Source organism: Trachinotus anak, unplaced genomic scaffold (assembly GCF_046630095.1).
Source record: "Trachinotus anak isolate AG129_WGS33_773 ecotype Australia unplaced genomic scaffold, CSIRO_AGI_Tana_v1 ptg000025l, whole genome shotgun sequence".
Taxonomy (NCBI): domain Eukaryota; kingdom Metazoa; phylum Chordata; class Actinopteri; order Carangiformes; family Carangidae; genus Trachinotus; species Trachinotus anak.
The window spans coordinates 6,867,929-6,884,442 of record NW_027273876.1 but is presented as its reverse complement, the minus strand read 5'-3'; the positions used below and the strand labels follow the sequence as shown (position 1 = coordinate 6,884,442).

The window sequence follows — 16,514 nt, the reverse complement described above, 5'->3', positions numbered from 1 at the left end:
TTGACTGGTTCTCGCTTTCTGCAACACCTTCAAAGGTGAAAGGTAGAATAAAATGGCAGCTAAACACCAGCCTTTTCAGCGAGCTACCTCACTGAAGCTAACGTTGGTCATAAAACTACACCTTTCAATGTAAGTCATGCTGTGGCATCACTGTAAACTTTTCTAACAGTAGCTAAGCTAAGCTAAAGCCACGAAGTTCACAAATAGATTTTGGTTTGGGCTCATAAACAGTTAGAAATTCTTTTTCATTCAGTCAAATTACACAAGCTCAGTTGAAGAAAAGGCCTTGCCCAATGAGGTTAAGTGATTTCCCGTCTTTATTTGCTAAAATATTTTCCAAGTTCTTTCCTTTTCTCTCTAAAAATAACCAGTACTAATAATAAAACTAGTAATAAATGAATGAGTCTTGTTAGTTGTATAATTTCATAAATGCGTTTTGGTAAATATGTTTAAAGAAGAGGGTCTTCAGTGTGTCCTTATGTTTATTCTAGCATTGTATCCAGTACTAAATTATTTTCACTGGCTAAAGTGTGATTGTTTGTTTATGTGATTTGATTTGAAGCGCAAAAAATAAAAAGATTTTTTGACAGACAAGAGCATGTAATTTGTAAAAACAGGAAAACACACAAAAACACACACTCACACAACTCAGCAGAGACCTCCTACATCCTCATACACACATAAAGCTTTTCACACGCCCACCCATTCACCACTGCATGGCAGAAAGCTTCAGAGCACCTCACGCTTCTTCTCTCTTCGACCTGGCGGTGAACCCTGAGTGGATAGACAGACAAACTTTCATATCAAATCTGGAGTGTGGGCTTTGATGGAAGTCTGGCATGCATATTAACACAACGTGGGAAACACGGAGACAGGAAATCTGAGACCAACTCCTGAACGACCTGAAAAGTGAAAAGATACAAAGATCTGGACTCAGCCGAAGTCTGGTAGGCTTCATGATAACGATGAGTCTGATAATGGTAATGATTGCGGTGATAGACACGGCGACAGCCTCAGCGCCTGGCTCTCAGATGCACATTAAATCTGAAGGCTGCCACGAGCTGACATTCGGGGTCACAGAGATTCCACATAACATCTCCAGCAACACCCAATGCCTGTGAGTACACTCAACACTCAAGCTGATGCACGCACATTATCTGCAGACATGTTGGGAGGCAAATGTAAAGCTGCTGCAGCCATTGTAGATGTTTACGTTTTACTTGTTGAACTGCTGCTGCCCAGTTTCCCATCATTACATGTCTAGAAAACTAAATAATATTTGTGGTATTAGATGAGAGGTTCTTACAGGATGAGCTTTAATGGAGCTTTTTGACAGCAACTCCACACTTTTTTTCATTTATTTATCAAGCCGTAAAATGACATGTGGGCTAGATTGGCCTGACACATGCTGTTAATGTGATGGTGGCTGCCCCTGGTGTCTGCGTTCTTCTTGGTTTTCGTGAATGTTGACAGCAACATCAACGTATTTGTGGTTTTCTTTTTTTTCTGTAAAAATGATCTTTTGTGTTTATTCATTTTGCTTAGTTGGGACATTAAATGGCTACTCTAGCAATTTAGCAGCATACTTACATAAAGTTGTGAGACTTATTAGATAAAGTTGTAAAAAAAAAAAGAATAGTTGAGATTGTAGCAGAAGCTAAGATATTGGGACTTTTAGTCCATTATATGGGCCAAGCTTCAAAAATCCTACGTCCTACATTTCCTATAATGCAACTTAATAACATCTTTTGTTGGACCTGGTAAATACCCAAGTCTTTCAAACTCAACATGTGCAGTTTGTAACTTGCTTTAAAGCCACAGAATTCATGATACAGCTGTTCTCACAGTCTGAGCAGTGCGCCTGTACTGCCCTGTGTGAAATCAGTGCCATGTCCCTCTACTTAACTACAGTAGGTGAAATAGGTCAATATGACTGACTATGTCCCAAAATAGCATTTCCAATCACCATGGTACACAAGGACGGATTCAGGGGGTATACAATGTTTACAATTCAGAATCCCATCTTGTGAGCATGCATAGTCATTTAGACTTTCCTCTCTAATCCTTGCTCATCCCCTTTTGGCTGAATTTTGCACTGAACTTGCCAGTGCTGGTTTTATTAAACATTCATCAACTCAGGAAATGCATGCAAAGCACACCCACTCCTCCTCAGTGACTCCCAATATTACCACAGCTTTCTACAGTGGCTACAGGTTAAAGATGCCCAGCGGACTGAAGTTTTTTCAATGCACAAAAGTTCCGGTAACTTTAAGTGTTTCTCAGTAAAACACACTGTGTGCACCCTTGAGGTCTAACACCTCATGAAACTTTCGCAAAGCTGATTTAAAGTCGTGCAGTGCTTGCTAGCTTGCAGTCTTCTTCTTCACTGCATGTGTGAGCGCTTTGCTACTTTGCGCGTTACTGCTACCAGCTGTTGACCAGTGGGATTGTGTATCATGCAAAACATGTTAGTGCATCATCATGTGAGTGCATGGTGCAGACAAAATAGGGATGCACTCTTAAAAACGTTGCTCCATTGCGCTAACAGTGGTCAAAAACCTCACAGGGCACATTTAAGTTCTCACCCAAACTCTGACCCGGTGAGGATATCTGGTATGGACGTTCTTCTGCCCCAGTCCTCTAAAGCCTGTGTCATTGTTCACAAGAAGCAATTACGACATAAATGCTAAAAGCTGGCTAACTTGAAGAAGGGAAAATGCTAGCCTGGCTCTGTAACTCCCAAAATGTTTCATTTCTAAGAGGAATATAGTGGTATTCCTTCTTTTAAAAGCTTTAACCTCCACAGACGTTGATGGGAGGTGGCACAAGTGGTTCAGATTGTTTGCGATGCAGTGACACAGAGCTGATGAGGCAAGTGAGGGTGGCTGCCCCGTGGAGTAAACACTGACCTGTTGTTTTGGCCGCTGAAACATTTTGAAGGAATCTCAAGGCCAGAGGGAGGAGGGGGTGGGACAGCGGGGGTCACCGTTAAGATTAAGATCGCCTGAAGCTTTCGCACAAACATGCAGTGCAGATATACATACCCCCCCCCCCCCAACACACACACACACACACACACACACACACACACACACAGTAAGGAGGACATTTGAGGAGGACATTTGTGGCAGAAGGAACAACTGTTCCCAAAAGACACACTGTGAACTCCCAGGCAGCGATGTGTGTGTTCTCATCTGTTCTGCTCTGCTCGGGGGTCAAGGCTCAGGAAGAGTGGGGATATTTACAAGTATGCAGCAATGGACAGCCTTTTCAGAAGCGATCTACAGCAGCCAGATGTAAAGTAAGCTTGGGATCCTGCATAGACATTCTGCACACAAAAACAGTTTGCTTCTTGCGTGAAAAGAAAATGCCCAACAGCGAGCGAGTAAAAGGGTCACGGCCTCGTCGACCTCCTTCATTAATCAATGAAAGTACAAAGTGACAAAGTGAAAATGATCCCGAGAAACACAACAACACTGGCCACTAATGACTCTTCACTGAGGATTTCCCTTCAGTGATTACGTCCCTGTGATCAGTGCATCACTGGGAGATAATGTGAGTGGCTGTTTCTGCATCAACAGGCAAATTACACAGACGCAGATCCGAGTGATCCCCAGGGGCGCCCTCGCCAGCCTGCAGCGCCTCAGGAAACTGTAAGTGTGTGTGCGTTTGTTTGTCGCTCATGTTTTTTTGTTTTTTTTTTTTTGATGTGGAACGTAATGAACTGAGCGGGTTAAAACAGTCAAGATATGGATCATTCAGACAGAGGAGAGGTGAGGAAGTGAGGAGGGAGATTTCAGATTAATGGCCAGGTCTCACTGGCAAATTTCTCTTGACACGTATTTGGTGTTACTCCTCTAATTTAAAAAGGAAAACAGTTTTAGTTCAGCTAAATTATATATATACAAGCATGCACAAAGCTTGAGTAATTCAATTGCCTTCTCGATTCATAGTTTAAATAATATATGAAATCCTTGAAAACAACAAAACACAATAATATGGATTTATATTTGTGCTAAAAAACTGTTTTATTATCCATAAAATTTAACTCATGTGCATATAAAACATATTTTTCTGTGCATAAAATGTCCCTTGTGCATAAAATGTATTCAAAATTGAGTCACACTAACACTTTTCTTATTTTTCTTAACTTTTTTTTAATTCATTTACATCTTTGCAGTTTCTTTCTGTCCCGTTATGATTTATCTTCACACCTTTGCCTCCATATTTTTATTTGTAGGTTAGTTTTCAGTTGTTTGCTGTTGTTTTTTACTGTTTCACGCATAGAGCAAATATTTTAGAACACATCCAAACTTAGAAATCAGGAAATCAAAAGCTCTGTCTGATTGTTTTGGCTTCATAATTTCTTTCTGTTTTGATTCATCCTCAGTTTTAGTGATTTGTTGCATCTATGCACCTCCCTCTATATTTGGATCTTGGACACTGCCATCATGACCTTCATTTGCATGAAACGCGCAGGTGTGCACTGTTTGATTTGCTGCAAGCTTCCTCCTCTTGTCTAGTGACAAAAGCTTGGCTGTACTTTCTAATCCATGCATTGGACCTAAGTGTGCAGGGCCTTCCTTTCTCCATGTTTAGGTGTCTGGCTTTGATGGACTTGAGCATTGTGTTTTAGGTGCTGTGACCTTTTCAAAAGTCCTGTTGCAAGATCAATAAGATGATAGATGTCTCCTGTGGTTTTTGTGATTAAAACATAAGTAAAATTGAAATCATTATCTGTATCACCATTTATATCCTTTACTTTTGCCCCTCTGTACCCAACCCTGCACTCCTCTTCTCGCCACCACCCACAACCTTAGCACCATATTGGATAATGACATGCTGGAGAGTATCGGTGTGTTTGCCTTCGCCAACCTCTCTCAGCTCACTGAAATGTGAGTATACAGTTTGCATTTTATCCAACGTGCTTCTGTGTTTAGTCTCTGTTATGGAACAAGAAGAGCTGCAAACTCTGAGATAGTCAAACCCAAACAGCTGAGGAGTGGGCTTGGCAGTATGGTAGAGACTAAATATATCAAAAAAAGACGTGTGCATGAAGACCTGGTGGCTGGATGTTATTAATGTGTGTCACATGCTGGTGTTTCCCTCAGCATCATCTCTGAAAATGCTGCTTTGGAGAGAATTGAGGCTTTTGCTTTCTTCAATCTCCCTGAACTCACTGAGATGTGAGTATCACTGAAAGGGGAACAACAGTGATGAAACCCTGGAACTGCAAGACCATCGTTGTTATTAGAGAGGACATGACTTGATGTGTTTTTCTTTTCAGAACCATAGAAAAGTCAAAACACCTGAGTTACATCCATCCAGATGCGTTTGGGAACATCTCGAAACTACGGTGTCTGTGAGTACTCACTAAGTGTGCAGCAAAGAGGAACATGTACTTCTTCAGCTTGTGCTTTTCAAACTGATTGTGAGTCCAAAATGGGTCATGGGTGACAGGCCTACTTCTGATGGGCCCCCACACCAGAGACATCATTTTTTAATTAGCTTGGATCCTTTGGAAGAGAAATCAAGTGCCACTCTTCATCCCAAGCACGTTTTTTTTTTTTTCTACAAGATGAGTCATAGCATTTCAAATATTTGAATGTATTTGTTAGAAAAGATAGTAATTTACACTGTATCTTCTGAAACACTCTCAAAGTAGCTGTTTATAAGGGACAGTATAAAGCTAAAATCTCTCACTGACATTATCATAACTATTACTGTTGCATCTGTCCCAGTTTGTAAGAAATGGCCCACATAAACAGAGCAGTCTAGGATGAAAAAAATGAATACATCTCTTAAACTACCTCAGCAGAAAAAACACATGTTTCTGATTTAATATGATAAATGTTCATAGTGTACCACAAAAAAAAACTAACTTCTCTTGAGCCTGGTTTTATAAATTCAGGTTAAAGGTATTTCATCTTGGAGACAAAACACAACAGGTTTATCTTTAAAAACCTGAAATGAAGGCATTCAAGGCCGCGTAAAAATGACACCATGATTATCTTTATGTATGTGTGATGCTAAACTAAATGTATGATTTGTACATTCATGATATCATATATACAAATACATTCTTTGGTAATATATACAACAGATCTGAAGAAATGTTTGATACTTTAACTACTACAAAAGGTTTTCAGGTGGTTTAATAGCCAGAAACCTTGCTTTTCAAATAAATATATAATCAGTTTTAGGAAACAGGTCATTCTTTTTTATTTTCAAACCTGTTGTGCTCAAGAATTTTATTTATTTATTTATTTATTTTACAGACAGTACAGCTAAATGAGGCTGAACTCATCATGTGTTATTGCCAGACAGCAGTCTGGAACAGGGAGCTCTTTAAATGTCTAATTTATCTGTCTGGCACCTGAGCCTCTCTCTGAATTTCCTTGGAATCTCTTCACATGTTAAATTTTTAATCTCGGTTATTACAATGAATCCTACTGTGTCCAGTTTTATCACTGTGACTGCACAGAGTGTTTGTTGTTCAGTAACACTTGCCGGCCATTCTGCACATCACAGGACCATCTCCAACACCAGACTGAGAATCTTTCCAAACTTCTCCAAGATCCAGTCCACAGCGGACGAGTTTCTGTTGTAAGTCTCCACGCAATAAACAAATGCATGCTTAGACACACACACACACACACACACACACACACACACACACACACACACCACTATTCCCATATGCACCTAAACATACAGGCTATTGTATGCATACAGAATTAAATATGCACAGGGAAGAAGAAATCACACCATTAAACATATAACACTGCAGTGAAAACCTACGCACTGAGTAGTCCTCACAAAACAGAATATCATGGATCCAAACCATCTGTTCCTAGTCTCCAGTCTATAAAAAAACCATCTTCAGACCATCTCCCATCTGACATCTACCAGTTTCTAAAAGGTACAGGATTTTATTCCTAATATTTTGTACCTTAAGTGTATATATATATATATACACAGTACATATGTATGTATGTATCTGCTGCGTTTCTACTTGAAAATGTACTTCTCTTATTTACCCCTCAGCATTTGTTGTTTATCATGACTTTTTGATCTTTGTGCGGCTTAGTGAACTGCAGGAGAACAGCCACATAGAGAGAGTCCCCGCCAATGCCTTCAGAGGCCTCTGCACTCAAGCCATCTCAGAGATGTGAGGGATTCATCTTCTTTTTTTTTTTTTTTTATTTAGAAACACACCACCCTCACAGAGCTCCGAGAGGGCATTACATACGCAATGATGAATGTTCCCTGAAATGCTCTCTGCCCTCTTTACCGAGCTCTATCTTCTCATTCTTTTTTTTCCTGCACATCTCTAACACTGCTTTATATCAACTCCTTATTTTTTTCCCAACACCCCCGGTTTTATTTTTATTATTATTTCAATAAATGATTTCCTTTTGTTAATGATATAAAACTGATACTAAGTGTGAAGGTATCTTTGTGAAAAATTATAACTCAGATATTACTAATATTATACAGTAAGTCTGCAACTACAATGACTACAATGACTGCTCAGTGGCGAGCGTAGACTCTGGGGGTCCCTGGGCAAAGACCCCCCCCAACTGCAAATTATTGGCAAATGCTACTATTTACAGTTGTCCCCTAAGCACCTCATGTGCAGACAATTGGTAGACGCTACAATTTACAGATGTTCCGTGAATGCCTCACGTACAAGCGATGGGTAGATGCTAGTTGCATCAGGGGCCCAATTTAGTGGGGTTTTGGTGCAACAGCAGTGCATAGTGTCTTTATTGGAGGTTCAAGGTTGATTTAAGTTTAAATTGTCATTACAAAATGAGCCAATGTGAGGGGCCATCAAGGGCCCATTTTTCCCTCGGGATGCCCAAACATTTGCCAGGTTTGTCTCTCCTGAAGTTTCACCTCTGCGATTGCTAATACTTATAATTTATTGGACAAATTTAAAGCTAATTGTTAACTTGGTGGAAAGTAAAAGCAAAAGTGAATAAACTTATAATGGAGAACTTAATTTATATATTATATATATATATATATATTTATATATGTAACTTTATTATATATTGCTGCTTTTACTGAGGTAAATGTATGTCTAACACCACTGAGGAGCCAGGAGACATAGTTTACTCACAGCTTCCGAGGTCCAGACTGTTTAAAAAGCAGAAAAGAAAGCGAGAGAAAAACATAATAAATCTAGTTTGTTTAGTGTGCTTGACTAAAATCCTGTGTATTCATGCAGCTTTAGTCACTGAGAACCAAAGATCCACACAGGCTAAAATTAGCTTTGATAGTTCAGATAAGTTTACTGTTGGAAATTCTTCTGTGTTGCAGCCACATGACTGTAATTTGGCTTCTTATTCCAATGACAGACGGCTCGCCAGAAATGGCATCAAGGAGGTGGCAAGTGACGCCTTCAACGGCACAAGGATGCACAAATTGTGAGTCACATGCAGAGACACAATCACAAACAGAAAAAAAATATAGTCATCTCACATGTTTAATATCTCTCTCTCGTAGGTTCCTAAGAGGCAACAAACGTCTTACTCACATCAATCCCAACGCCTTTGTGGGTTCCAGTGAGTTGGTGGTACTGTAAGCATGACATTTAACAGTAATTCATGCCTACACGATTCACCCTCCTCATCATCACTTATTAAACTCAGGATGTAGGAGAGAACAAGAGGCAATGTGACATGTGTGGGGAGACTCAAAAAAAAAGAAAAAGCTTAGAAGCATGGTGCCAGATTTAAGGTAAAAATAAACTGAGAGCAGGTTAATTTTAACCGGAGAGACCTGTTTATTCCCCAAACAAAGGCACCTAGTTCCATTGAAGTAGTAATCAAAAAAATGTATTTGTTTGCCTTTCTTTCTGTCAGTGCTGTGAAGGTTTTTACCCTCCGCATCCCAGCAATCACTTGGCAATCAAACTGTAGCTCTTTCCATAAATTTTCCAATTGGGAAATTTGAATTTCAGGGTTTTATTCTTAGTAAAACTGGATTTTTGTTGGCATAAATATTTATGCATCACTTCTTACACCCTTTGGAGTCCTTCTGTTTTCAGTGAATACACTGAGCGTGTTTTATTTGCAGTAAGATAACTTTATTTATATACTGTGTGGATGCAGGCTGAGAAAACCAGCTCAAAGTGCTGATGTGGCGCTTTTACACAATATCTTATCTATGTCTGCAGACCATAAAACTAATTTTGAAAGTATGCTTAAAACTGTATTATTGTAATTATTAATATTAGTCATACAAAGACACAAAAATGAGTTGGGATAAAATAATTTTACATGTGAATAGACTGTATTATAAATGTCTCTGTTGTATTTGTGTATATAAATGATAAAACAACCTAAAACTGTTCTATATTAATATTTTGAGTGATTATGACCAGATATTTGTAAAGTTTTATATTTGCCTGACTCATTTTCCATGTATCACGGGTTCCTGTCAGCTTTATGCTTAAAAGGGCAAGTGAAAAGGTGCAACACAAAGCCAAAAATGAATGCACGCAAACAAAATGGACCTGGACTCCTGAGGGATGAACCAACACCTTTTATGAACTGATCATATATCATATATCACAGCTTCTGAAATTCGGTTACTCCTCGCCTAAAGCCTCTCTTGTTTGTGCTTGTTCCTGCAGGGACATCTCTCACACAACCGTCAGCTCCCTGCCAGACTCCATCCTCGGTGGACTCCAAAGCCTGTTTGCAGAGTCCACCTCGAGACTGAAAAAACTTCCCTCTCTGCAGCTCTTTACCAAGCTGCACCAGGCCAGCCTGACGTACCAGTCACACTGCTGCGCCTTCCAAAACATACACAGGAACAGGTAGCAAAGAGGTTTCCCAACATTTTGGAAAACATGTTCACATACCAAAAAAAAAAAAGGTTATATGCAATCAAATGACAAGCACAATGTCTATGATTTAACCACACCAAGTATATATTATATATTACAGCAATGTTTTATATTTGCTGTGTCCATTATGATTCCATTTCTGGTTAATTAATCTGGTTAATTAATTAATACTATTTCTAGTAATAACCACAGAAGTTTGATCTTGAGGTTTTGTTGTCATAAACCTATAGATCATGTGTCTAAACGCCTCATAGCTTTTGTTTACATGTGCACTTTGTGTGTCGTTGTGTGTTAGATCAAAGTGGAACACCTTATGCTCCCACCCCAGCGCTCCAGATAACCTTCACTTCTACAGAGACTACTGCTCCAACGTCACCTCAATCACATGCAGCCCAATGCCAGATGCTTTTAACCCCTGTGAGGACATCATGTCCGCCATCCCGCTGCGGGTCCTCATCTGGATCATCTCCATCCTCGCACTGCTGGGGAACGCAGTCGTACTCCTTGTACTGTTAGGTAGCTGATCTGCTGTTCATACTTATACATTTGTTTTATTTTTTACCACCAATTTATCTTCAGTTGATACAAAAATATCACCAAATCCCCAAAATCGGAATTAAAAGGGCAAAATAAACCCTAAACCGTGTCAGTACAGAGAGGGAGAGTTTGCATTAGTACAACCACTGACACTGTGTCAGCCACTGCCAGTTACGAATAAACAAACAACATAAACAAATAGAAGATATGATATGTCTGCTAGTCACTGATTGGTCACAACAGACATGTGGCTGAGTCTCTCCAATGTTTCCTCCGTTAACCATCTTGACACACACTGCTCTTTCACCTGTTAGCCTAGCACAAGCAACAATTGTGGGTAGGGCACAAGGCCTGATCCAGAATTTCTCAATGATTAAGTAAGCGTAGATGTGCTTCCAACCCCAGAGTATTCCAGAGTATTTTTTACATAGTTACAAACATGTCTGGAGAGGAACTTTAGACATTTGTCACCTTTCTGTGTCCGCCGTCAGGCAGCCGCGCCAAACTGACTGTTCCTCGGTTCCTCATGTGCCACTTGGCCTTTGCTGACCTCTGCATGGGCATCTACCTGGCAGTCATAGCGACTGTAGACATGCTCACTCGTGGCCGGTACTACAACAATGCCATAGACTGGCAGATGGGCCTGGGCTGCAGTGCTGCAGGCTTCTTTACGGTGTGTACACACTCATGGAGTCATGCATGTGATAGCCCTGCATCAATAAAAACACTCAACAATGTTCAAGTTTAGCTAGAAAAATGTGTGTATTTGTGTGATTTGCAGGTGTTTGCCAGTGAGTTGTCAGTGTTCACACTAACAGCGATCACCCTGGAGCGCTGGCACACCATCACACATGCTCTGCGGCTCGACCGTAAACTCCGCCTGAGACACGCGAGCATCGTCATGACAGCAGGTTGGATCTTCTCATCTCTGGCCGCTTTGCTGCCCACAGTTGGCGTCAGCAGCTACAGCAAGGTGGGTGTGCAGACCACACATTCTCCAGTCAACTCCTCTCTGCTTTTCAGTTTGTAACACCAATTGACTGTATGGTTCTTTTAGAAGAGGTCCAAGTCATTGGGGATGCAAAATGGTGCATAAAATCACAATCCACAAAATGACTCAGAAGATGCTTTATATGTTTCAAAATATACAGAAAATTATGCAAAACAACAAATATAATGTGATGTTTGTGTGTCTGAGATGACATTCAATCGATATAGGGCTGCAACTAATGGTTATCTTCATTAGCAATCACTTTCTCAATTAATCAGTTGATTGTTTGGTCCATAAAACATCAGAGAAAAGTGAGAAATGGCCCTCACAGTTTCCTAGAGCCCAAGGTGACATCAATAAATGTCTCATTTGGTCTGATCAACTGCCCAAAACCCAACAATATTCAGTTTGCTATTATGTAAGGAAAAGCAGCAAATTATCACATGAAAACCTGAAACCATCAAATATTTGCCATTTTTGACTGAAAAAAATTTAGTGTTGATTTGATTGATGTAGGGCTATCACATGTATGACACACTGTAAAGGAGCCCACAGCACTGCAGCGCAGGCCCATCTGCCAGTCTTTGGCATCGTTGTGACGGCCACGAGTGAGCATGTCTACAGTCGCTATGACTGCCAGGTAGATGCCCATGCACAGGTCAGCAAAGGAGGAACAGTCAGTTTGCTGATAATGCTACTCATTTAAACAATTTAACTGGTTCAGATCATCTTCAAAATATACAAGAAATCTGCAAAAGCCCAATTGTAATACACATCTGAAATGATGTTCCATAAATAGGACTAAAATGGCACATAGTGTGTTGTCTGCTGTGTCTAATATTCAATTTCCAATCTTTATTTTGAAAGAATGTTTTCTCACAGTACATCACAGTTTGAAACATAACAAAGCAGGTTGTCCTCAAAACCTGTAGCCATTTCAAAGATTGCCTTGGTCCATGTTCATATTGCTATAGTAACAATGGTAACAACAGAGTTTTCAGGCTATTACTAAAGGTGACTCCACTATTTCCGCTTTGCTTTTTTTGTTTGTTTCCACATTTTCATGGCAGATTTGCCTTTATTTAATAGACAGACATCCAACACAGAGAAAGAAAAGGGACAATTACAGGCGATAAAGGTTCCAGCTGGAACCAGATGTTGTGGTTACATGGTATGTGTCTTAACCCACTCAACCACCAGGACGCCAACAACACAATAAATCACATTACATGCATTTAGTTTTAATATAGTTTATTTGTTCATCTGAATATGAACCTAAATACAAATACAGCCGGTGTCTGTTTCTATGGTCTGCTGGTGCGTAAACCTTCAGTGAGGCTTTTGTCTCAGGTTATGATGTGGAAATTCAAGGTTCCTGAGCACTTTGTATCTGTGTATGGTGCAGGTGAGTATTTGCCTGCCCATGGATGTGGAGTCTCTGGCGTCTCAGGTCTACGTCGTGTCTCTCCTCCTCCTCAACATCCTGGCCTTCTTCTGTGTGTGTGGCTGTTACCTCAGCATCTACCTGACAGTCCGCAACCCCTCTTCAGCGCCGGCCCATGCCGACACCCGCGTGGCCAAACGAATGGCCATCCTCATCTTCACTGACTTCATCTGCATGGCTCCCATCTCCTTCTTTGCCATCTCAGCCGCCCTCAAGCTCCCACTCATCACAGTCTCACAATCCAAATTCCTGCTGGTCCTGTTCTATCCAATAAACTCATGCTCCAACCCCTTCCTGTACGCCTTCTGCACTCGCACCTTCAGACGGGACTTCTTTTTCCTCGCAGCTCGCTTCGGCCTGTTTAAGACGCGGGCGCAGATTTACCGGACAGAGACTTCATCCTGTCAGCAGCCGGCATGGACATCTCCAAAGAGCAGCCATGTGGCGCTGTACTCCTTAGCCAATGCACTGAGTATAGATGTGAAACAAGAATGCTGACGGTCTTTCAAAAACCTGCAGACTTTTTCCTGGATTGTCAGCAGGTCCTAGGTCAGAGAAGCCCTATTTTTCTACAGATAAAGCTCTGATGCATATATTGACAGAATATAATGCATGAACACCTCTAAAAGTTGGAAAGATTTCACTTTGTTTAAGAGATCTTCTTGTTCTCTCTCACATCTCTGCTAAATCCTGAAAATGTGGCCCCAACAAACATTCAAAACATTTAGTCAATATCAAATTTTAGTCGTTTTTCATGCATCTCAAGTCTTTTGCAAACATATTTGGCCAGAATATCAGCTGCTGACTCTTTGGTCTCAACATCTGAGCCACAGCAACTCAGGGCACAAGTGTCTTTGTCCTTCCAAACGCATGTGACCCATGGTTAAACACTACTCTATGCACAATAGCCATCCGAGCATGGATAGCAACTAAACAACTGCAGATACTTTGACCAAATCTAGGTCAAACTACTGCCCTAGATAATTCTTTGTGTTTGTTTTAATTTCACGGGAGTACCAGATGGATGGAGTTTACTGCAGCATAACAATTTAGATCATAAGTAGAAAGTAGAAAGAGCAGGAGAAGACGTAAACTGACTTCACTGTCATGTACAGTCTTATGTAACAAACACCATCCATCTGGTGTCCCTTGATAATGAAACCAACTAAGGAACTTTGAAACAGTTTAGCAAAGGTTTTGATGCTTGGGATATCAGTATTCATTTAACATTCAGTATTATGATTGAATGATATTCATTATGAAGCACACCACAGGGACCAACTGATTAATAATCTCCTCATACTTTCCGTCTGCTGCAGCTCTACATGCCTCCACATCTCCTTCTACCGCTCAGTTTCTCTATTTGTTTAAAAGGGGGACATGTAATTATCTTTGTAATGTGATTATGTTTATTGTTTGTAAATGATAGTACTACTAAGTGTCATCTTTTTATATCTATGTGTTTTGTACAAAATGCACGTTTGGGATGTTTTTTCCACATCATTTTATAAAGTTGTTTATTATAATTTCTCTGCTTGAGTAGATTTTGGATGGTGACTGTGAGTGTATGAAGTAACAAAAGGAAAAACTCTCTCTCACACACACACACACAAACACACACACACACACACACACACACACACACACACACACATTAAATCGAGCTGTCTTTATCAAGAAATGCTGTCCTTCAGAGCATCCAAAGCTTTCAAGGACAAAGTGACCCCACCAACCTCTGCTCTGTGTGCCAGGGTAGGTGGGTGGTTGTGGGAGGAGAGACTACACAGCTGCTCTTTCTGCTTATTACAGGAGGAGGGATATGGCAGCCAGATAAGACACACACACCCACAGAAGCAAGCCAGGGTTTCAAGGCTGCAGCTGCACGAAGGAGTCCATCTCATTGATATGGATACACTGCCTCCTACATGCCAACACTGAATGTGTGGGTGCATTTGTGCTCTTTAGCCACCAGGTGATGCTACTGATGCAGGTTTTTATAGTGATCTCTGCTCTGTTATGGTGTATTGAGCTGCAAATAGCAACATACTTCAAGTCACATCTCAAGACAAGCAGCATAAATTTGCTATCAAACAACTGATAGTGACAGGAAAGCACACATTTACAGCAGCACTATCACAAAAACATAACATCAATGTGGAGGATGGTTTTAACAGAACAATAACAATAAAATGTAGACACCTTCTTTTCATTACTTTTCATTTCATTACTGCTAGGCCCTCATTAAAGGTGTCTATGTAACAAAACATCAACATTAAACTGATGCTATTATATCAAAAAGGAATCATGTTTTTCTGAGACTGTCTTCAAGTTTAGACTGAAACTGTCACCTAGTCCTTGCCTGGCCAGGACTGTAGTACATGCTGTGTTGACTATCTTTAAAGTCTCTATACAGAGCACTGTGGAATAATGTGACGAGCCTGCACCTCCAGAAAAACAGCTATGATGCACCGATTTCAGCAAGTTTATATATAGTTACTGCTACTCAGAGAATATTTAGCTCAGCAGCTACTTTCTGTAATGACATTCAGGGCTTCCTGTTGACCTTCTGCTTAAGATATGAAACATATCACAGCAACGTCCCCCGTTTGTTGTATGACCCTCTCCCTCCCCATGTTTCCTGTCAACCTCCCTACTTAAAACTATCGAATGAAAAACGACCCAAAAATATTTAAGAGATAAGAACATCCAGATTAACTAAATGGAAGATTATTTGAGAACAGATGTGCATTGGGATGGGACATTTCTGACACCTACTGCACATTTTTCACAGATATACAGTATGCACTAAACTACTAAAATGATTGAAGGGATTACTCCCTTCTGTATTGTACTTTAATGGCCCTCAACCTTATTTGTATGGATGACTAAAAATGATTGATTGCCTCTTTTGCTGAATGTTGAAAGGTGTGGTGAGGTGCAGATGCTGCTACACATCTGCTCCATGCAGATCTCCTCCAGACAGAACACAACGTGAGGACAGAAAAAGACTCCAGATAAAACCTAGCGACAATCTAACAAAGCAGCCTGTGTGTAAGGATGAGCTGGGTCCCCAAGTACTTTAAATTCATAGCCTAATCATTTGATTGTTTGCAGCCAAGCAATGCCCTCTAGTGGTCCAATTACATAAAATAATCCTAATTGACCAAAGGGGGTTATTAAAATTCACCATCTTTAGGCTTAAAAGGTGGCTGGGATGTTAAAAGGTTGTAATTCTCTCAGAGAATGGAGGCTGTAGTCTTCTTGAATTCATGAGACAAAATGGACGTGCATAATATTGAGAATGTGTTAATAAATTGTTGATACATTAAAAAAAATCAAACATAAAATGATTAGTTAAAATATATAAATGATGAACTGAATGAACTTAAAATAAAGCACTTAGATGTTCCAGGTAATAATTTCATTGTCTTATTGTGTGTTTGAAACACAAATTAATAATTGACTCTTCAAACAGAATTGCATGATTAGCTTTAAAAGGCCTTTAGACTTTATGTTTTGTTATTCCATTTACTGATGTGTCTACCTATGTGTTATTTCATGTTTCCTGATAAATTTAAAAAAACGTATTAATTAAATTTTTATATAAATGATGAGAGAGATGAAAGAGATACTTAAATTTCCCAATTAATAATTCTGTTTTCTTATTACATGTTTAAACT

General features: G+C 40.0%; 1 protein-coding gene across 2 annotated transcripts; it reads left to right on the top strand.

The window, feature by feature from the left end:
* The first annotated feature begins 695 nt into the window (after positions 1-695).
* fshr (follicle stimulating hormone receptor) lies at positions 696-16,132 on the top strand. 2 transcript variants are annotated; one of them, XM_071463019.1, is made up of 14 exons: positions 696-1,117; positions 3,582-3,653; positions 4,821-4,895; positions 5,112-5,186; positions 5,288-5,362; positions 6,532-6,606; positions 7,091-7,171; positions 8,367-8,435; positions 8,515-8,589; positions 9,647-9,832; positions 10,158-10,378; positions 10,891-11,072; positions 11,181-11,372; positions 14,644-16,132. In XM_071463019.1, exons 1-14 carry the CDS (start codon positions 957-959, stop codon positions 14,770-14,772), a joined length of 1,668 nt encoding a protein of 555 aa, XP_071319120.1. In that variant the 5' UTR covers positions 696-956; the 3' UTR covers positions 14,773-16,132. The 2 variants fall into 2 exon arrangements, with proteins under 2 accessions (XP_071319120.1, XP_071319119.1); XM_071463018.1 differs by lacking the exon at positions 14,644-16,132 and adding an exon at positions 12,796-14,482 and having other exon boundaries at positions 697-1,117.
* The last annotated feature ends 382 nt before the right edge of the window (positions 16,133-16,514 follow it).